This window comes from Natator depressus, chromosome 6 (genome assembly GCF_965152275.1).
Source record: "Natator depressus isolate rNatDep1 chromosome 6, rNatDep2.hap1, whole genome shotgun sequence".
NCBI classification, from domain to species: Eukaryota; Metazoa; Chordata; order Testudines; family Cheloniidae; genus Natator; species Natator depressus.
The window spans coordinates 61694935-61718782 of record NC_134239.1 but is presented as its reverse complement, the minus strand read 5'-3'; the positions used below and the strand labels follow the sequence as shown (position 1 = coordinate 61718782).

Below are 23848 nucleotides of genomic sequence, written 5' to 3'. Positions count from 1 at the left end.
CTTCCCAGCCCCGAAGTCAATGACACTGTGCACTCTGCTGCTATCTCAGAGTAGCCTAGCATGGGCTGCACACTCTCTGAGCCCCTATGGTCTGCTGGCTTTGGGGTCAGCTAGCGCCCCCAGTCCGTCTTACGCTGCTTCTTCTTCAGCACCGGTGACAGTGAGTGATGCCAAGAAGTCGGTGCTGGGATTGTCTTCTTGTGCACCAGTGGAAAATGACGGGGCCAGGAGTCCTCTGTAGAGCCTTTCCTCGGAGCCAAGGCACTTGAGGCAACTGTCATGCGGCATCGGCTTGTGACACGCAGCACATGGCTTAAAACCTTAAACCTGCGTGCGGGGAACTCGACCTACACTAACTCGTAAACTATTGTTCTAACTACCAACTAATGTAATAACTATATACAATTTTCTATTTACAGAGGTCAACTGAAGAAAGGCATTGCAAGAGCAAGAAACCAGTAATGTTGCAGTGACTGTCAAGGGCAGTAAAAAGGAACTGAAGGGGCAGGGATTGGCAAGCCCCTATATACCGCCCCATGAAGGCGCCTCTCTAGTCGGCACAGGAGCCAACCCGACAGATACCACTGAGGGAAAAACTTCCAGAGACTGTGCACATGTACTGACGGGCACACCTATATTGGAATGGACATGAGCAAGCACTCGAAGAACAAGCCCATGACTCTTCTTCCAAGTAGTAGCTTCCCTCAGAGTTCAGCCAGAATTCTGCCTGTAGAAACTGAGAATCTGGCAACCTAGAAACCTAGTCCTGTAGCTCCTGCAGTAGCTGGCCATGTTGTATTTCTGTAAGGACTGGCCTGCAATATGTAGGATAATGGGCTCCAAGACTGTTGGTAGCTTCAAAAACAGCTTCATACCAGCGTGTGGCTGGAAAACCTCTCACACTTCTGAGACTTATTCCATTCTCTACTTATTCAAGATTCTCAGTTGACAAAAGTACCAAAGTCCCACTTGGTGAAACGAGAAATTACTGAGTTCCGATATGATCAAGGAAGCTCCTAATATGTTGAAAGCTGACAATATCTAGAAAACCAATAATTCTGTATCCATCTAGTGGCTGGTGGATTCTCTACCCAAGCTTCTGGACTGGTATGATTGAACAGAAGAACTGGATTTTAAAATGATTCATCTTTGATTCTACAGAAATTGATTACACTCACCTGGAAAAGATTCCTTCTTACTATAGGTGAGTGATTTTTCAAGCCCTGCTACTACACACAGAGGCTTTAACAGTTGCATCAGAATACTGTACACTAATTTCTGAGGAAGAAAATATAATGCACATACTTATGTGTCACTAAAATATGCACCAATTTTAAAAAATATAGATAATGGAACTTGTTTGCTCTAAACTGTGCTACAGACCAACCCTTTCCTGCTTCTCCAGGTGGGCACCAATGATACTGCCAAGAATGACCTTGAGCGGATCACTGCAGACTACGTGGCTCTGGGAAGAAGGATAAAAGGAGTTTGAGGAGCAAGTGGTGTTCTCGTCCATCCTCCCTGCGGAAGGAAAAGGCCCGGGTAGAGACCATCGAATCCTGGAAGTCAACGAATGGCTACGCAGGTGATGTCGGAGAGAAGGCTTTGGACTCTTTGACCATGGGATGGTGTTCCAAGAAGGTGGAGTGCTAGGCAGAGATGGGCTCCACCTAATGAAGAGAGGGAAGAGCATCTTCGCAAGCAGGCTGGCTAACCTAGTGAGGAGGGCTTTAAACTAGGTTCACCGGGGGAAGGAGACCACAGCCCTGAGAGAAGTGGGATACCGGGAGGAAGCACGAGCAGGAGAGCACAAGAGGGGAGGGCTCCTGCCTCATACTGAGAAAGCGGGATGATCAGCAAGTTATCTTAAGTGCCTATACACAAATGCAAAAAGCCTGGGAAACAAGCAGGGAGAAGTGGAAGTCCTGGCACAGTCAAGGAATTATGATGTGATTGGAATAACAGAGACTTGGTGGGATAACTCAAATGACTGGAGTACTGTCATGGAAGGATATAAACTGTTCAGGAAGGACAGGCAGGGCAGAAAAGGTGGGGGAGTTGCATTGTACGTAAGAGAGCAGTCAGTACGATTGCTCAGAGTGCCGGTATGAAACTGCAGAAAAACCTGAGAGTCTCTGGATTAAGTTTAGAAGTGTGAGCAACAAGGGTGATGTTGTGGTGGGAGTCTGCTATAGACCACCAGACCAGGGGGATGAGGTGGACGAGGCTTTCTTCCGGCAACTCCCGGAAGTTACTAGATCGAAGGCCCTGGTTCTCATGGGAGACTTCAATCACCCGGATATCTGCTGGGAGAGCAATACAGTGGTGCACAGACAATCCAAGAAGTTTTTGGAAAGTGTAGGGGACAATTTCCTGGTGCAAGTGCTCGAGGAACCAACTAGGGTCAGAGCTCTTCTTGACCTGCTGTTCACAAACCGGAAAGAATTAGTTGGGGAAGCAAAAGTGGATGGGAACCTGGAAGGCAGTGATCATGAGACAGTCGAGTTCAGGATCCTGACACAGGGAAGAAAGGAGAGCAGCAGAATACGGACCCTGGACTTCAGAAAAGCAGACTTTGACTCCCTCAGGGAACTGATGGGCAGGATCCCCTGGGGGAATAAATTGAGGGGAAAAGGAGTCCAGGAGAGCTGGCTATATTTCAAAGAATCCTTATTGAGGTTCCAGGAACAAACCATCCCGATGTGTAGAAATAATAGTAAATATGGCAGGCGACCAGCTTGGCTTAACAGTGAAATCCTTGCTGATCTTAAACACAAAAAAGAAGCTTACAAGAAGTGGAAGATTGGACAAATGACCAGGGAGGAGTACAAAAATATTGCTCAGGCATGCAGGAATGAAATCAGGAAGGCCAAATCACACCTGGAGGTGCAGCTAGCAAGAGAAGTTAAGAGGAACAAGAAGGGTTTCTTCAGGTATGTTAGCAACAAGAAGATAGTCAAGGAAAGTGTGGGCCCCTTACTGAATGAGGGAGGCAACCTAGTGAGAGAGGATGTGGAAAAAGCTAATGTACTCAGTGCTTTTTTTGCCTCTGTCTTCACGAACAAGATCAGCTCCCAGACTACTGCACTGGGCAGCACAGCATGGGGAGGAGGTGACCAGCCCTCTGTGGAGAATGCAGCGGTTCGGGACTATTTAGAAAAGCTGGATGGGCACAGTCCATGGGGCCGGATGAGCTGCATCTGAGAGTGCTAAAGGAGTTGGCGGATGTGATTGCAGAGCCATTGGCCATTATCTTTGAAAACTCATGGCAATCGGGGGAGGTCCCGGATAACTGGAAAAAGGCTAATGCACTGCCCATCTTTAAAAAAGGGAAGAAGGCGAATCCGGGGAACTACAGGCCAGTCAGCCTCACCTCAGTCCCTGGAAAAATCATGGAGCAGGTCCTCAAGGAATCAATTCTGAAGCACTTAGAGGAGAAGAAAGTGATCAGGACAAGTCAGCATGAATTCACCAAGGGCAAGTCATGCCTGACTAATCTAATTGCCTTCTATGATGAGATAACTGGCTCTGTGGATGAGGGGAAAGCAGTGAACGTGTTATTCCTTGACTTTAGCAAAGCTTTTGATATAGTCTCCCACAGTATGCTTGCCAGCAAGTTAAAGAAGTATGGGCTGAATGAATGGACTATAAGGTGGATAGAAAGCTGGCTAGATCATCGGGCTCAACGGGTAGTGATCAATGGCTCCATTTCTAGTTGGCAGCCGGTATCAAGCACAGTGCCCCAAGGGTCAGTCCTGGGGCCGGTTTTGTTCAATATCTTCATAAATGATCTGGAGGATGGTGTGGATTGCACCCTCAGCAAGTTTGCAGATGACACTAAACTGGGAGGAGAGGTAGATACGCTGGAGGGTAGGGATAGGATACAGAGAGACCTAGACAAATTAGAGGCCAAAAGAAATCTGATGAGGTTCAACAAGGACAAGTGCAGAGTCCTGCACTTAGGATGGAAGAATCCCATACACCGCTACAGACTAGGGACCGAATGGCTAGGCAGTAGTTCTGCAGAAAAGGACCTAGGGGGTTACAGTGGATAAGAAGCTGGATATGAGTCATCAGTGTGCCCTTGGTCCCACGAAGGCTAACGGCATTTTGGGCTGTATAAGTAGGGGCATTGCCAGCAGATCGAGGGACGTGATTGTTCCTCTCTATTCGACATTGGTGAGCCCTCATCTGGAGAACTGTGTCCAGTTTTGGGCCCCACACTACAAGAAGGATGTGGAAAAATTGGAAAGAGTCCAGCGGAGGGCAACAAAAAATTATTAGGGGACTGGAACACATGACTTATGAGGAGAGGCTGAGATAACTGGGATTGTTTAGTCTACGGAAGAGAAGAATGAGGGGGGATTTGATAGCTGCTTTCAACTACCTGAAAGGGGAAAGGTTCCAAAGAGGATGGATCTAGACAGTTCTCAGTGATAGCAGACAACAGAACAAGGAGTAATGGTCTCAAGTGGCAGTGCGGGAGGTTTAGATTGGATATTAGGAAAAACTTTTTCTCTAGGAGGATGGTGAAGCATTGGAATGTGCTACCTAGGGAGGTGGTGGAATCTCCTTCCTTTGAGGTTTTTAAGGTCAGGCTTGACAAAACCCTGGCTGGGATGATTTAATTGGGGATCGGTCCTGCTTTGAGCAGGGGGTTGGACTAGATGACCTCCTGAGGTCCCTTCCAACCCTGATATTCTATGATTCTCTTTTCTGGAAGAAACCCAGAGAGCTTAAAATGCAATCACTTGAAGCCTTAAGGACTGAGGCTCAGTCCTCCAAAGCAGCCATTGAGCAGAAGGTGAAGACAATCTTGATCAATACTGATTTTTCATTGAGACCATGTCATCCCAGGGTTTGAAAACATGACATATGCAGTAGTAACCCTTTGGATGCAGAATCTTGTAGAATCCTTTCTGGCCGGAAGGAGGTCATTCATTAACTGGTCAGGATACCTGAAGTCACAATGGTTCACCCTTTTCTGTTTCTGCCTGCCAATTGAAAGGTGGCAGCATGTCCTGGTTCCTTGACAGATTACCAGCCTATGATGTTGCAGCAGCTGGATTGCTCTTTGGGTGATCCAAATAACTTTTTTTCTGTATTAGAACCTAATCAGGAGGTTTCCTAAATAGTGGAATACATTAACTCCCTCCTTTCTCGGGCACACTTTTAGCACCACCAGAATTGTGACAGTTACTGTATTGGAAAAGGTGCTTCCCAAGCACTTGGTTGTACTCCCACTCTCTTTAGAAAACAATCTCCAAGAGTAGGATCCATAAGTAGGATATCAATCCTGTGGGGAAATGGCTCCAATGTCCAGGAGATGTTGAGCAGTGTTTGACATAGCTTTCTGTGACAGGGCATGATCAGAAGCACCTGGATCATGGAGATTACTGCAGAAGGAAGCACAGAGAGTTAGTCTGGGTTGAGGAGTGAAGGTTGCGAGGAAGCCTCCCCTTGCTGTAAGCCTGCTTTACACTGTGTAACTTTGTAAGAAAAGAATAAATACTCACCTTGGTGAAAGATAACAAGCTGGTGTGTGTTTGTGATTGTGAGACCACACAAACTGGCCAGGCAGTGGAGTTCACTGGTTAATGATAGAGGCACCTTGTGACACTGTCCATTTCGAAGGGTTAAAGCAAAGCGATTTAGTGACAAGAAATTTGGTAGGAGGGTAAGAAATTTCTGAGAGGTAGTTGTGCTGAATGATGTCTAATACCCATTTGTCCCAGTGGTTTGGAACCCAGAACTGGAAAAAAAAATTCCTTGAACATGCCGCTGAGTTGTGGGTGATGTGAGCTGGCCAGCCTTCATTCCTTACTGGAGCAGGGGCTTGAGAAGCTTTGCCTTCCTCCAGAGCCTCAAGGAACTCCTGAGAATTCCTCTTCAGTATCAGCAAGGACATCTTGCTAACATCTATGTCTGCTCTAACTTACAGCAGCCCATTTGGTTACAGCAGCGAACAGAATTCCGGAATTTCTATAGCATTGTGTGCTATGGGTCTGCTCCCAGTCTGGTCCCTCCCACATCCAGACCATCTCTGGAACCCCTTATGCCATTGTTTGCAAGGGGGTTGTGTGGAGCCACTAACAGAAAGACCACCTATGATGTGCCTACACCAGGGGAATTCTTCCCTGGTCTGATGCAATGCTTTCAGTGGCTCCTATAAGCTATTGGAATGATGTACAGAGCTAGGCCAGAGGCAGAATCTGCATCTAGATGTGTTTTCTTTGTGTATTACTAGCCATGTTAGGTAACTGTAGCAACTAAAATAAGTTTTTATTGCTTTTTACTCCTATTAGCTCTGCTGATTGCAATGCTAAGAGAGTGAGCTGGAGTCTACATCATTTTGTGTCCCATCTAGGGTGACCAGAGGTCCCGATTTTATAGGGACAGACCTGATTTTTGGGTCTTTTTCTTATATAGGCTCCTATTACCCCCCACCCCCATCCCGAATTTTCACATTTGCTGTCTGGTCATCCTAATCCCATCGGTATTTTTTACCAACTTCCATTTACAAGGCCATTCAGTTAGACATAAGCAAAGACCATGAGAAAGTACAGTTGTGACTGAAGGCCTGATCTGGCCAGTAAATCCTTAATACTGGTGATGACGTGTGAGAAGGAAAAAATAGTTTGCTTGTCAGAGCCCACACTGAGTTTGCAGGGCTGTCAGAAAAAAAAATCTATTATTGGTAACTCAGCACAACTGATATGATGTCACTCAGATACTAAACATAGAACCCTACTGTCAGGATTCCCTCCCCACTCTGAACTCTGGGGTACAGATGTGGGGACCTGCATGAAAGACCCCTAAGCTTATTTCTACCAACTTAGGTTAAAAACTTCCCCAAGGCACAAATCCTTCCCTGTCCTTGGATGAGTACTGCTGCCACCACCAAGTAAGTTAGACAAAGATTCAGGAAAAGGACCACTTGGAGTTCCTGTTTCCCCAAAATACGCCCCCCCCAAGCCCCTTCACCCCCTTTCCTGGGGAGGCTTGAGAATAATCTAACAACCAGATAGGTAAACAAGGTGAGCACAGACCAGACCCTTGGGTTTTTAGGACACTAAAAACCAATTAGATTCTTAAAAAACAGAACTTATTATAAAGAAAAAAAAGTAAAAGAAGCACCTCTGTAAAATCAGGATGGAAGGTAATTTTACAGGGTAATAAGATTTAAAACACAGAGGATTCCCCTCTAGGCAAAACTTCAAAGTTACAGAAAACCAGGATAAACCTCCCTCTTAGCACAGGGAAAATCCACAAGCTAAAACAAAAGATAAACTAATGCATTATCTTGCTATACTTACAATTTGTAATCTTAGAGGCTTATTTCAGGTATGGTTTTAGGAGAGGGGGTTTTTTTTTTTTCTGCCTTGTCCCTCTCTTTGTCCCGAGAGAACAACAACAAAGCACAAAACAAAAAACCTCCCCCCACAGATCTGAAAGGATCTTCTTCTCTTATTGGTCCTTTTGGTCAGGTGCCAACCAGGCTTTTTGAGCTTCTTAACCCCTTACAGGTAAAGGAGAGATTTTATGCTAACCTTTAGCTATATGGTTATGACACCTACAATGACATATTTAAAGTGTTCCTTTTCAGCATATAATCACACTTAAAACCTTGCAGAATAGGCTTTTATCTGACAACTCTTTGCAAAGACACAATGAAACATTTGTGACGACACTAGATTTCTGACAGAAGCTAAACATGACAAAAGACTATACAGACACCAGTACAGTTGAGAAAAATATATAAAAACTAAACCTAATGCAAAAGAGAGAAGCCATTTGTAATTAAGCTTTTGTATCATACAGGTTTGATGCAAGAGAAACATTTATAATAAATTGCTGTAGCTGCGTTGATCCCAGGATATTAGAGATATAAGCTGCGTGAGGTAATATCTTTTATTGGACCAGCTTCTGTTGGTGAGGGAGACAAGCTTTCAAGCTTACACAGAGCTCTTCATCAGGTCATCTCTCATCAACAGATGTTGGTGCAATAAAACATTTTTAATGTCAGACTGTAAGAGTAATACTGTATTTCTACCACCTCTGACCATAGTCCACATCACTTGCTGATAATGTGAATTTAGACATTAATATTATACACAAAGTATCAGTATTAATATATATTAATAAACCTACATTCTTTTGAATTCCAGCTCTCTTAAACTGTTTTATTTGAATCAGGACATGCTATTTGTAGTAGAGAGAGAGAGAGAGTCTGGAGCATGAGGTGTAGTACAAGGCCCGAGGCCTGAACCAAAGTCAGCAAAAGTTATGCCCTGTCAAATGCAGATGCTTACCTGCAAGTTCACTATCCTGTACATGAACTTGGCACTGGTATTGCTAGCATTGCTAAAATACACTGAATATGTAAATATATTCCAGTAGCCGAGGACAAGAACACTCCAATTTAGCACACGATAAGATGGTTTGACAGAAGTGATGAATAGTGATGTTTTGTCTGAACCATCAGGAGAAAGGTACAAAGGGAGGTAACAAACATGTCATGAAACAGATAAGGTGATACGTAAGTTGTTTATCCCAGATTGTTTGTCTCAGTATATAAATGTTGGGATGCCTCGCCTTAACCCTTTGTCTGGCCTCGGGGGGGGGGGGGGTGGCGGAAAGTCCCGCCACTCACTGAGCTGGTCCACTCAAACAGGTATACATGTGCTAGTGTAACTGTAGACATTGATCTGGGGAGCTAGGGCCATGCTTCGTTGACAATAAATCTGGCCATGTGCCTTCCCCACTAAACCGAATTGGTGGTCTCTTCGGACAGTTCGACGGAGGTCTGACGGGCTGGCTATCTGCGCAGAGCTGGCACGGTACAAAGAGAATGAACTCTCACACAGCCAGCAACTGAAACACTATTCAGTACAACAATTATACAAGATAATTTCAGCCGATTGCTCCTCAGAATGTAATTCAGCTTTACCCTTCTCCCATAAAAATGCTGATATATCACCTTTATTGACGTTGTAGGCCCAATCATTGGCCCTGCTTTGTCCCCTTTGCACTGTTCTGGTGGCGGAAGGAGACAAAAAAGGTCTCTAACAGCCAGGTGGGTTTCCTCTGGCAAAGCACTAGACCCAATAATGTGGCATTGTGTGTCAAATCACTTCAGTCATTTTCCATACTGGCCATTCCCTCACACAACTGCACATTTTATAAGAACTGTTCTTAAACAGTTACTCATTATTAAATCCCTACCTCATAAGAATGTCCATCAGGAAAGTCATAGAAAGAGAGAGCACAACACATTCACATCATCAGGAGGAAAGATAAAAATACTATTTCTTTCTTGTATTATACTTTGTTGTACAATATACTTATTATGATCACTATTCTTGAAAAAGTAATTGGTTGTGAGGCTGAGTAAATATCCCAAACTTGCCTCACCTTTTAATCAATCTGAGCAGCCACTTACTACCACTTATGCTACAAACAATAGTCACAATTTATTTTTGATTTTCCTAGTTTAAACTAATTAATGGATTACAATCTATCTCATACAAGTTATGGGCTGGGGGGAAGGAGTTAGAGGATTTCATTACTTTGAGGTGGTGGAAAGAAAAAACAATACTCCACAACAAACACCGTTCACCATCTCTGCAGTGAATCTCTGTAACAGGACTACAGCTGTACAGGACTCCTAAGTCACTGTTGTACACTATGTACAGCTCTTGAAATCACATTTGCATCTCACTACAACAGACACAATTCTCAAGAATAAAAAAAACCCCACGAAAGGAAGTGCAGCTGAAAACGAGGCCCCTTGAAATAGTCTCAAATTGGACACCCAAAACCGAGGCACTGAAAATCTCTAGTCATTTTTGAAAATTTAGCCTCCCGTTTCTAACCATTCAATAACTTCTCAGGAAATGAATGTACATCTCCCCTCCTCTTCTTTATATTTGTCTGTGGTATGAATTATCATATACTAATACATTATGAGCTAGTTCCCTCAGTTTGAAACTTCAGGACCTTGATGTCGCGTTTTTGCTCTAGCAATGTGACAAATTAATTGGTGTGCTTGCATCTATCAGTAAAAATCTTCCATGTTTGAAATAAGGTTTCAAACATGGCCTCTTCTCTGCTGCTTCTCAAACAATATTGAAAACTTTTTACCTGTTTATATTGACAGGGCCAATCATGTTCAATACTCATTATTAGAAAGGCACAATCAACTCTGCTAGAAAGAGACAGGACCACATTTTCTTACAACAGGTGATACACTTAGGTGTTTATCTATAGCAATGGGAAAAGCATTTTTAATATTACTTCAGAGGAACCTGGGAAAAGACATGTTTGACACAATACTAAACATGGCTTCACTTCCTAGTGATAGGGCTTATAAGGGGGAAATACGATTTATAGAAACAGACAGACAGTCCTATACTGGACTACTGCTGAGTGGGAGGATGTGTGCATTGTCCTGGTCACTAAACAAGATAGATTAGAAAGGATGGCCACATAGTTTTTTGGCCTCTTGCCTTAGACTTTCAAAGGCTGTGCCTGTGTTATGGGATGAACAAGGGACTGTAACTGACCTGTTCTCCTAGTATGAAGTGAAGTTGCCAAAAATTTGTTTGGCATAAATAAAAAGTACTGAAAGAAACAGGAGTTTTTAAAAAATCAGCTGGAAGAAAATCAGATCAGATATGAAGAAAACCAAGACTTCCAAAGTAAAGAAAACTCAAGAGTAAATTCAAAATCAGGAGATTAAAATCTAGTTATATGTTTTGTGCCTATAAAAAACGAAGGAAGAGGTCATGGGTACAATGTGTATTCCTTTACAACAATAACCCTGCTGCTGACAAAGTGTTCCATTTATTATCTGTGCTCTTTGGGAGTTAAATCAATGATGCCATTCCTTTTCCTCTGTCTCCTCAGAGAAAGACACAATGTGGTTCCAGTCACATCTGTCTGTATTATAGACTCAGCACATGGTACACAGACTCCTACAAAAGCACAGCGTGCTTCATCATAGCTAAATCTGTCCCTAATTACAATTACACACACAGGATATAACAACATAGCTTTTCTATGCTCAGCTGTAGCAGCCAGATACTCACAAAGATGGGTCTTGGACCAGATCTTTAAGGTTTATCCCACTGCGATCTTCAGCAAGGTTCCTAAAACAACTGTCGCTCACTAAAAAAGAGAAACACAAGAAATGAAAATTTGAGAACTGTGTACAGTTTTTGTCAGCCAAGTAATAATATTTGTTTGGTTGGCAGGTTGTTTATTTAAAGGAAGGCTCAGAGCTCATCCATTAAATTACTTTTCAGTGAAGTTTCACCTAATTTAGATATGTTGACTAAGCACAAAGAGGTCAGAAAACCTGTCATGAGGAGGATCATTAAGTGCCTCAGCCAGGGCCCTCAACACTCCTAAATCCCTTGCTCTCACAAGCCAACCACACAATCTCATCAAACATGACATTAGAGGCATAAATATACACAAATATGAAAAATTATAGTGTAATTGTGTCAATCACACACAATTCAATACTCTAAAGGGTTGAAAATATTGAGAATTGCTATATTTTAACATTTCATTTTAAGTTTTCAATAGTTTATAGTATGGTATAAATTGTTTACTTGAATTGAAGTAAACATACAATAATTTAGATGGTTTAATTATTAATACAACTTATAAATTATATTAAAATTGTGTTTAAAACAGTTTCAGTGGAATAATCCACCTAGGAGATTTACCATAATAATTCAAGACACAATGAATTACATAGGCAATTAAGTTTAAAAGAACATTATCCATGTATTTTTGTTTTGTTTTCCAAAAAACATATTTATTGTTTGACCCTGGAGCCCAAAAGCTACTTTTTGCATAATTCCCTCCTCATACACACACCCTTAGTACTCTTTGCAGCATTGTTATAGTGTAGTACTTTACATTTGTCCTTACTGAATTTCATCCCATATATTTCAGACCATTTCTCCAATTTGTCAAGAAAGATTATTTTGAATTCTAATCCTGTCCTCCAAAATGCTCCCAGCTTGGTATCATCCACAAACTTTATAACTGTACTCTCTGTGCCATTATCTAAATAATTTATGAATATGTTAAACGGAACTGGACATAGGACAGATCCCTGCAGGACCCCACTTAATATGCTCTTCCTGCAGTTGTGCACCCCCCCTTATAGTAACTTTGTCTAGGCTATATTTCCCTAGTTTGCTTATGAGGGGATCATGTGAGACAGCATCAAAAGCCTTACTAAAGTCAAGATATATCTACTGCTTCCCCACCAAGTGTTGTTACCCTGTCAAAGAAGGAGATTAGGTTGGTTTGACACGAGTTGTTCTTGACAAATCCAAGGTGTTACTTATTATCTTCTAGATGCTTACAAACTGATTGATTATTTATTCATTAACTTTCTGGGTTCCAAAGTTAAACTAACTGGTCCATAATTCCCTGGGTTAGCCTTATTCCCCTTTTTATAGATAGGCAGTATATTTGCCCTTTTCCAGTCCACCAGGATCTCTTCTGCCCTTTATGAATTCTCAAAGATAATCACGAATGGTTCAGAGATTTCTTCAGTTTCTTAAGCACACCTCTACCCCGATATAACGCTGTCCTTGGGAGCCAAAAAATCTTACTGCGTTACAGGTGAAACTGCGTTATATTGAACTTGCTTTGATCCACTGGAGCGCGCAGCCCCGCCCCCCCAGAGCGCTGCTTTACCGCGTTATATCCGAATTCATGTTATATCGGGTCGCTTATATCAGGGTAGAGGTGTACTCGAGGTTGTATTTCAGCAGGCCCTGCTTACTTGGAATCATCTAACTTGTCTAAATAATTCTTAGCTTGCTCTTTCCCTATGTTGGCCTCAGACACTACACCACTTACACTGATGTTCAGTATGTTAGTCATCCATTCACTGCTAACATTTTTGGCGAAAACTGAAACAAAAGAGGCATTTAACCTTTAAGCCATTGTTGCATTTCCTGTTATTGTCTTTCCCTACTCTTGAATAATGGCCTACTCTGTCCTTGATCTTCCTCTTGCTTCTCATGTATTTGTAAAATCTTTTTTTTTTTTTTTTTTTTTTTTTAACTTGAATGCCCTAGCAAGTTTAATCTTGTTTTGTCCCTTGGCCTTTCTAATTTTATCCCTATATGCTTGGAGTTTTTTTTTCTAATTCAAAACCAGTTTATTGTGCTAGAAATTATTAAGTGAACTTATATGGTCTGTGTTATGCAGGAGGCCAGACTAGATGATCATCACAGTCCTTTCTATCCTGAAAAAAATCTATAACTATCATATTGGTCTCTTAGGGCTATTGGTAGCCAATGCAAGTTAGAGCAATCCTCAATGCAGCCAGCCAGCCTAAGATCCTTGTGTCTAGAGTCAAGTTCTCAGAGACTTTGAACAGGACATTTATGGGAATGCATTCCCCAGGAGAATATTTGCCATCTTGATTCAAAATGTAATGCTTATTGAAAGATGCCAATTTTTGTTACAAATGCATGTAGCGTTTTAACTAAGTGTTCTACAATGCATGTTTTATGGAGTATCACAGGATTATTAAATTGCATCTCTCAAATCACTAATACAGTAATTAGCTAGGCTTCTGATTTGAACACAGCATAAAAGAACACTTCCTTGTGCACTTTGGGAAAGCAAAACAAAGATAGATAATTAAAATGTACTTGCGCCACTGAATATTGCACACACATTAACCAATCAAAAGATGCTATAGACTATAAAAACAAAATAAATGCATAAAAATAAACATGCAAAAATGAAATACCTACATAAATATTGTGAGCATAGATTAAACCCATTACTGAGAGCTTTACTGTTAATCTTGACTAGGAAGGAATTAAATAAAAACTTCACATTCATATATAGATCATCAGCCAAGGGTTTATATGCTTACAAATCCTATCAAACGAAGCAATGAAACCTGAAAAGCTGAAATGACACCACACAACAAGGCACCTGGAGTATAAAGATAAATCTAGAGACTTTTTTCAATGAAAGAAGAATACAACTGACAAAACTCAAATCGCCTTATAACAACACAGTTAGTAGGATAATTAAAGAGCTTTCAAATGATGTAAAATACCAACTAACTGAAAGTCTATGTACATGTGAAGAGTTTGCAATTCAGCTTCATAAGAAAACCAATGTTGGTAATGCAGCACAATTATTAGTTTTTGTTCGTTAGGTTTGGCTGGGGAAAAATTTTAGAAGATTTTAATTTTTGTCAGGAATTACTGGAACAGACAACAGGTCAGGAAATAGTCAAATTATTGGATATTTCATGAAAACTGAATTGCTAAATTTGGAGAAGTGTGGTGCTGTTTGCACGGACGGTGGTGCTGCTATGGTAGGCAATAAGAGTGGTGCTGTTGCAAGAATATGAGCCATAAACCCATGGGTAATTGTAACACACTATATGTTGCATCACCAGGCCCTTGCATCAAAGAAAAGGGACCCCAAATTAAATGATGTGCTAAATGAAGCGGTGACAGTTGTGAATTTTGTAAAGTCCTGGCCTTTGAATTCATGCCTTTTTCCAAAGCTGTGTTTAGAAATGGGTGCAGGACATGACAAATTATTGTTTCATACAGAAGTGTGTTGGCTATCTCACAGCAGAGTGTTGGAAAGAGTTTTTGAGCTCCACAAAGAGCTGCTGGGTTTTCTTTCTGTGCACAATCCCAAGATCACTGCAAACTTTTCTGACCTGATATGTGGATCGTGAAGCTTGCTTACCTCACAGACATTTTTAACTTGTTGAATGCACTAAACCTGTCCACACAAGAGGGCGATACAACCGTACTTGAGGTGAGTGACAAGACTGCAGCTTTTCAGAAGAAAATATAGATTTGGAAAACTAGACTGAGCAGTGGAATCTCAGAGATGTTTCCACTATTGACAGAATTTCTGAATACTAACAGCATCACAACTGACTGTATGAGAGAGAGAATCGCTGCTCAACTTTCAATAATATAAACATGGAGGAATATAACTGAGTTCTGGATCCGTTCTCAACTTTTGCTATGTCATCCTGCCACTGGAGTGGAAAAGCAGGACAGGAGCTGCTTGAACTATCCTGTTTCTGCACACTGAAAATTAAAAGCGGCAAAGAGTCCTGTGGCACCTTATAGACTAACAGACGTATTGGAGCATAAGCTTTCATGGGTGAATACCCACTTCATTGAAGCATGCATCCGACAAAGCGGGTATTCACCCATGAAAGCTTATGCTCCAATACGTCTGTTAGACTATAAGGTGCCACAGGGCTCTTTGCCACTTTTACAGATCCAGACTAACACAGCTACCCCTCTGATACTGAAAATTAAGTTTCAGAAACAGACACCTTGACAGTTTTGGCCAACTGTTGCACTGAAGTACCCAATTTTAGTTACAGAAGCAATGAAAGTGTCACTACCTTTCCCAATAACACACACATACATACACATACACACACACACACACATATATATAAAGCATCATTCTCTGCCATGACAGCTAAGAAGACAAAGTTCAGGTCCCGACTGGAAATGGAGAATGATTTACGAGTTTACTTGTCAATCATCACACCAAGAATAGACAGACTGCAGTAAGACATAGGCACACCCATCTCACTGATTATCGATAAGTACTCACACTCTTTTTCTTAAAGCATTACAAATAGAACGCGTTTATATGAAGTAAACATATACTTTTGTCAATCAGTTTCTCATTTGGGGGGTCCATGATTAACATTGCATTGGAAAAGGGGTATGACTACAAAAAAGGTATGAGAACTTTGGCCTTTGTATGAAGAGTTTCTTTACTATACAGTATTTTATGATGATTAAATTTTTCTTATAAATTATTTCTTTTTTGTTTTGTTTTTTTAAAATGTCAAGTACCTTAGAATTTCCTAAAAAGAATATGATTTATCTTAAGAAAATGTCTTGATCTTCTTTGACCTAGCTCTGTCTATGGTGTTCTTCTGCGAACAGTCCATAGCAGAATTTGATTTCTTTCGCCTTTATATAGAATTTTCCCTTAGAATCATCATTTGTATTATAGTGTTGCTCAGAAGTCCCAATTCAGACTCAGGTCCCATTGTTCTGGGCACTGTTTGCATATACAGTGAGACACAGTCCCTGACCAAATAAGCTTACAATCTAAAGTCCTGATTCAGTAAATGCTTGGGTACATGAGCGGCTCCTCTCTAACTTAAAGATGCATCCTTTTGTAACAAGAAGTAACGGCTTTTGGAACTCAGATCTTAGGCCCTACACAGAGATAGCAGTAGGTTTCTTTTCCAAATTACAAAATGCCTCTTCCAGAAAGGCTACTCTTCATCACCAACAGCATTCCTTGTCTAATAGGTATGTCTTTACAAAAGAATAGCCTGGGACAGGACAGTATGGGCAGCTGAGGACTCCTTCACCAGCCTTAAAGGATCAGTATATCCCATTAGAGCAGCTTTAAATGAACTTTGCTGACATATTTGTGTGACCAGTGGATGCCAATCTGTCACCTGAAGGCTGCTTCTACACCAGATCAGCTAACTGCCCCACAGTCAGTTTTGTCAGCCAGAGTTCATGCCCTGCCTATGTTCCCTTTCCTGTGGCATATATAGGAGTCATTATGCAAGCCTTATCCCATAGAGAGACAGAGAATCGTTGCTCAACTTTGCAAGCCTTATCCCATTATGCAAGCCTTATCCCATATGAGAGAGAGAGAAGTCCTGATATCCTTCACTGAATGTGGTCCACGGACATTAAAGTCAGCAAAACCTGTTTTGAAAATTGCGCTTAACTACCTGTACAAGCAATCACAGTGCATCTCTTTATGTATGCTCTTAGGATGGGGTCCATGGAGGGATGTAAGAATTACAATGCTGAGCATCATGGTACCTAACTTTTAGGTGCCTAGAAAGTCACAGAAACAACACTGCGATCCACAAAGTTTAAGTTAGACACCTAGGCTCCCTAATACTATGAATAGGTAGAGGTAAACACCTAAGAATGCTATCAACAAAGCCAGCCAGCTGGGTGCTGTCTAAACTAGCCAATGGGAGACACTGGGCAGAGGGGTGTGTGCTGGTCAGAGGGATGTGTGCCAAAACCCTCTCTTGGTGACATGTGCATAAATCCAGACTGTGGGGGGGGGGGGGGGGGGAAGAGGCACCTAGCTTCCCTAGTGATCCGTGAACCAGGGGAAGATAGGTGTTCAGCCACCTAAGTTACATATGGGGACTAAAACAAAACAGAAGGGGGATGGGTGCAGCGAAACAAAACCAGGGGGAAGGAGGAAGAGCAACAGCTCCCTTATGACAGGTTTCAGAGTAACAGCCGTGTTAGTCTGTATTCGCAAAAAGAAAAGGAGTACTTGTGGCACCTTAGAGACTAACCAATTTATTTGAGCATAAGCTTTCGTGAGCTACAGCTCACTTCATCGGATGCATACTGTGGAAAGTGTAGAAGATCTTTTTATACACACAAAGCATGAAAAAATACCTCCCCCCACCCCACCCTCCTGCTGGTAATAGCTTATCTAAAGTGATCACTCTCCTTACAATGTGTATGATAATCAAGTTGGGCCATTTCCAGCACAAATCCAGGTTTCCCTCCCCTCCCGCCCCCCCCACAAACCCACTCTCCTGTTGGTAATAGCTTAACTAAAGTGACCACTCTCCTTACAATGTGTATGATAATCAAGGTGGGCCATTTCCAGCACAAATCCAGGGTTTAACAAGAACATCTGAGGAGGGGGTGGGGGGGTAGGAAAAAACAAGGGGAAATAGGTTACCTTGCATAATGACTTAGCCACTCCCAGTCTCTATTCAAGCCTAAGTTAATTGTATCCAATTTGCAAATGAATTCCAATTCAACAGTCTCTCACTGGAGTCTGGATTTGAAGTTTTTTTGTTGTAATACTGCAACTTTCATGTCTGTAATCGCGTGATCAGAGAAATTGATCACTTTAGATAAGCTATTACCAGCAGGAGAGTGGGGTGGGGGGAGGTATTTTTTCATGCTTTGTGTGTATAAAAAGATCTTCTACACTTTCCACAGTATGCATCCGATGAAGTGAGCTGTTGCTCACGAAAGCTTATGCTCAAATAAATTGGTTAGTCTCTAAGCTCCCTTATAACTTTTAGCCTAATAGACAGGATACTCACCAATCCCACTTGAATCCCCAATTCAAGTTCTCTCTCCTCCTGAGGGGGAGAAGAGATTTGAACAGGGGCCTGACACCTCTCAGGTGCATACCCTAGCCACTGGGTTATGGGATATTCTCATATGGGGTTCCCTCAATTTCTCCTATTGAAGTTGTTCCACTTTAAACAACTGAATAATTAAATATAAATTGGGCCACAGAAAGAGTTAGCAAAAAGAAAAGGAGTACTTGTGGCACCTTAGAGATGAACAAATTTATTTGAGCATAAGCTTTCGTGAGCTACAGCTCATTTATGCTCAAATAAATTTGTTCGTCTCTAAGGTCCCACAAGTACTCTTTTTCTTTTTGCGAATACAGACTAACATGGCTGCTACTCAGAAACAGTTAAAATGACTCTAGCGTAATGGCTAGGGCACTCACCTGAGAGATGGCAGATCCCTGGTTAAGATCCCTTCCCCCACTCAGATGAGGGATGACTTGAATCAGGGGTCTCCTGCATCCTGGCTGAGTACCCTATCCATTAGGCTAAACATTATAAGGGAAGTCCTCCACCTCCCCGCCCTGCATACAACTTAGCTGATCAAATGCCTATCTTTTCCAGTTTGTGAATTGCTCTTGGGCTTTGGTGGAAGATAGACATCTCCAGATGCCTATCATGAGGCAGTAGTGCACATGCTCATGCAGGAGACTGGCACCTCAGCACCTAGAGTGAGGCTGCAGTGCACACGTCTATAGAGAAAAAAAACAACAACAAAAATACATCCTTAGGCACCAAGTGAGTTTAAGTGCCTACCAGGTTAGGAAGCAGCTGAGTAGGGGTTTAAGGGATCACAGTGGTGCCTAAAAACAGGACATAGGTGCTAAAGTACTTTTGTGGATCCCACCCTGACGGACTTAATCCGAGAAATGTAGGGCTGGAAGGGCTCTCGAGAGGTCATCAAGTTCAGCCCTCTGCACTGAGACAGGACCAAATATTCCTGGACCATTCCTGACAGGTGTCCAACTGCTCTTAAAAACCTGAAAATGTGCATGATCGGCATGCAATTTTCAAATGTTCAGAATGGTTAAAAAACAACTATTATTTTCAAACAAATGCTCAAATTATTTACTTTTGCTACAGGCCTGTCTAAAAAAGTTTGGCTCACATTTTTCAAATGGGAAAAAGCAATTTATTTTAATCTCACGCTACTAAAAATTGCTGTGTGAAAACATGGAATTAAAGTGGAAACTTTTGCATCTTGAGGATACCAAACACCTGTCATAACAGAATTTGTCATATCATCTCAAAATATATTAACTAAATAGGCACTGTCTGTAATATCTGATGAAAAACATTTCATACCATAACGCAGCCAATTCAGAAAAACAGTTTAGTAACAGAAAGGTGTGATAGCTATAGTAATTAATCAGGCATGTTATAAAAGCTGTTTAGGTGTGCACACAGTCAATTATAGAAGACATAGTACTATCTTGACTTCTTCCAAGGGTTTACATATTCTGACGTGGAAGCTATACGAAACAGGACCAACTAAGGATCAAGCAACAAAGATAAATGTTCAGAAATGTTAATGGATTTTTTTCAACTGAAAAGAAATAATGTTTAAAATTCAAATGATACAATACGGTGCTATTAATAGGACAATATTGTGATATTAAGTCAAAATATTATAGTTTCTATTCAGATATTCACTTCATCTTGACTGTCAGAACATGTACAGTGAGCAGCAGTAATTCCAGGAAATTGAAAGCCTATGGGGAATTTTCTTGGTGAGTTTTCATTTGCCCATAGCTGGCAACAGGCCACTGGGCATGGTTTTCTTCCAGAATTAGCATTTTCAAGTCCATACTGATCTCAGAAGCACTACTGCCTTTGCCAAATTGAGCAGAAATTTAGTACTCATTTTTCATTTCATCTTTGAAAAGTTCATCATGTGAGAGATCTAGAGCCTAAAGTTTGTGCAAGAAGGTGGAACAAAGACTAGCATAATCTCGCATTGCTAGAGTTTTGTAAATAACTGATCCATAGTGCAACCTCTAAAGAGATCAAGTATTAGCAATACCTCATTTTCCTCAGGAATGTACTGCTTAATATTTATAAAAGAAAAATACTCGTACTCCATAGAACCATAGTTTTAATGTCAAAAGCAACACTATGATCTTCTAGTCTGACTTCCTACAAAACAGAGAGCATAGAATTTCATCCAGTAATTTTTGTAATTGAGGGGCAATTTTCATCCCTAAATATAATTGAAAAATAAATCAACACAACTATTTTACCCAAACGGTTTGTGTTATTTAAAAGTCTGATGGACCTACACAAAGTAAGGAAGAGAAATCACTGTTCTGCCTCTGTAAACTACCTGAGGACCAAATTAGCTCCCAGCAAGTGTGCAGGGAAGGATGAGGGGCACTTGTCATTTAACATTAACCCAATAACTTCCACTTGCTTAGTCTTGCTTATTTTCATTGATCATTCTGAACACATGATATTGAGAAGAGGTTTGTTTTAATATTTTTTTCAATGAACTCTGAGCTGAAAATAACATTCAGATTCAAAAACTTCATCCTCAGCAATGGAAATTTTGGTTCCCTTTCTTTTAGATTGGTGCATTTGTCTTAAAAATATCTAACCCCATTGTATAGAAAGAAATATACTGTACTATCAATAGCTCTACTGACAGTGAGCCTTGCTCAGATCAAGAGCCTCAACAAGAACTCAGATACTAACAGTTCTTTAAGATCACAAATTGCACATAATTTTCTTCAATTCAAAATATACCTCCCCCATAAATATTACTGGATATCACCTTTACTGGGAGAAGTGTGCAGTGAGTGGCGTTTGGGGGCTAATTAGTGAGGTTAGGAGTAATCTTGTACCTTGTTTAGGATGGTCCACTTTAAATTTGCTAACAATAAATACATTAATGTTTCATAGCACAACATAACCCATCTCAAACCTAAGTTCAGCTGAATATTTATGGCCTGACTTTCAAAGGTCCTGAGTACCCTTATGCCACTGAAGTCAATGAGAACTGAAGGTGTTCAACATCTTTGAAAAAATTAGTGTATTCCCTTCTGTATTTCTTCTTGGTAATGGAGGTGGAGGGAGTAGTAGATTATAGTTTATTTACAGAAGACTCAACTACTTAAACAGAAATGGCAGATGTATAAGAAAAATTACTGAGATTCACATCTTCTACAAATGAACTTCCTGATTGAAGCTAATGCAATCACTTCAGAAGAGACATTTCTGAACAGCAGCAAGGTGATTGAAATTAACTCATCTCAAACACCAGCCTCTCCTCCTCCTCCACCCAGTGCGAGTGTTTCAGTGTTGCTACTGACATTTCAGTGTCAGATCAGGGTATGCGTGCTACCGTAATGAGAGTAGACATTACTACCTGTGGGTCATCAAACCCACTGCCTTATGGGTAGCCCAGGAGGATTTAAGGCTAAGGGAGCAACCCCTGACAGAAAAGCCCCACTGCCTTGTGGGTGAGTTCGGGAGAATGTAAGGCTATGAGAGTAAACTCAGACAGAAAATCTGGAACGGAGCCCCAAAGGCGGTCAGATACTAAGATCTTAGTATCTTTCCAGCAACTCTTGCAGCGGATCAAGTACCAGATGTATTGGTTCTTCCTCTCTTCTGGATTTTACCAGTGACACCGAGAGGGGGGTCCTGATGCATGGGTAACTCAGGGCCTCCATATCATCTGCCTAGGCTTGCGCCCTGGAGAGGTACTCCAGCTTCCCCTCGACAAGACACAGGAGGCAGCAGTCACCAGTTCTAAGCTCTTACTCAATTGGTGTAGAGATGGGCACCGGGCGCTGTCTCCCACAGTGGGATAGATCATATCTCACTGAACAACCATCGCCCGCCATAAAACTGGGCAGCCCCCAGATAATAGAGTGTTGTCCCGCCACGGACTGCCTGCTTCAATGGGTGCTCAGAGCTTGGAGTTTTATAACTTGACAAGCGGACTGTAACCAATGCACCCAGCAAATCAAGTAAAAGAAAGAAAACACCCTTAAGGACAGGGTGCTGGAATGTTTGCACCGTGACAACCGGATTATCTGAGGACCTTCAAGAAATCAACGATGCATGTACAACTGCCGTGATCAATAACAAGCTGAAATGACTCAATGGGGATATTGCATCCCTCCAAGAAACACAGCTAGCATCAAGTGGATCTGTCAGGGGAAAAGACTACACATATTTCTGGCAGGGAAAAAGCACTGAAGAAACGTGAGAGCACCGAATGAGATTTGCCATCAAGAACTCACTTCTGGGGATGACTGAGCCACCTATAAATGGATCTGAGAGAATTTTGGCACTACACTTGTTCACATCTGATTGCCTGATCAACCTTGTGAGTGTTTATGTCCCAACACTCTCCTCATCTTGTGACATCAAGGACCAGTTCTATGACCAGTTGAACACCACCATCAGCAGGATTCCGAAACACGAATGTGTTTTCCTGCTAGGAGACATCAATGAAAGGGTGGAAACTGATCATGAAGCATGGAACAAGTATCTTCGTCAACATGGAACTGGTAAGATGAATGGAAGCCATCAGAAACTGCTAGAACTTTGTTCCTATTACGACCTCTGTGTAACAAACTCATTCTTCCAGATAAAGCCGCAATGCAAAGTGTCTTGGAAACATCCCAGATCTGACCACTGGCATCAACTGGATCTTATCATCACAAGGCATACCAACCTTAACACTGTTCTCATTACCTGCAGCTATCAAAGTGAGACATAGATCACTCTCTGGTATGCAGCAAGGTCAGACTTAAACCAAAGAAAATACACAGATCTAAAGTAAAAGGATGTCCTTGTATTAACATCAGTGCCTTCGCAAACCAAGAAAAGTCACAGCAGTACAAGAACATACTACAACAAGCCCTTGACTCCAGTAATTGTGCCACAAGCGCCCAGCTGAAGTGGGAGCAACTGAAGAACACAAGCTACGACGCAGCTGTCTATCTTTGGGAAGAAGGAAAACAAGACCAACAACTGGTTTGACACACATCCCAGTATGTTGACACCAGTCAGAGACCAAATGCACAGCCCAAACCAACTACAAGAGAGACCCAAATGAAAAAACCTTACAAGCATTGAGAGTGGCAAAAACCAAGATACAACAAACTGCTCGATGCTGTGCCAATGACTATTGGTTGCACTTATGCGAAAGCATACAAGTAGCAGCTGATGCAGGCAACATCAGAAACATGTATGACATGATCAAGAAAGCTTTGAGTCCAATTTCAAAGAAGACAGCCCCACTGAAATCAACAGGGAAAACAGTCAACAACTGCACCAAGCAGATGGATCACTGGGTAGAACACTACTCTAAGCTTTACTGTCGTGAAAATATTGTTACAGACACAGCAATCAACGTCATCGAAAGCCTGCCTGTTATGAACTAACTCAACAATGAACCAACTGTCAAGGAGCTTAGCCTTGCCAGAGATGGCCTCCCTAGTGGAAGGGCCCCCAGAAAAGGCTGCATAGCGTCAGAGATCATAACATGTGGAAAACCTATTCTACTGCAACATCTTCATGAGTTGCTCTGCCAGTGCTGGAAAGAAGGCGAAGTACCACAAGAAATGAGAGATGGCAACATCATCACTCTCTATAAAAACAAGGGTGACAGGAGAGACTAACAACTAT

At 41.7% G+C, this 23848-nt stretch overlaps 1 protein-coding gene across 13 annotated transcripts in view; it reads right to left on the bottom strand.

The window, feature by feature from the left end:
• The window catches only part of GPHN (gephyrin), a 579614-nt gene that overhangs the window by 413026 nt on the left and 142740 nt on the right, over window positions 1–23848 (bottom strand). For all 13 annotated transcript variants that reach the window (XM_074955494.1, XM_074955495.1, XM_074955482.1 and 10 more), the window contains exon 2: window positions 11091–11169. In XM_074955494.1, the coding sequence (XP_074811595.1) occupies window positions 11091–11169 (79 nt within the window). The remainder of the gene's footprint in view (window positions 1–11090; window positions 11170–23848) is intronic.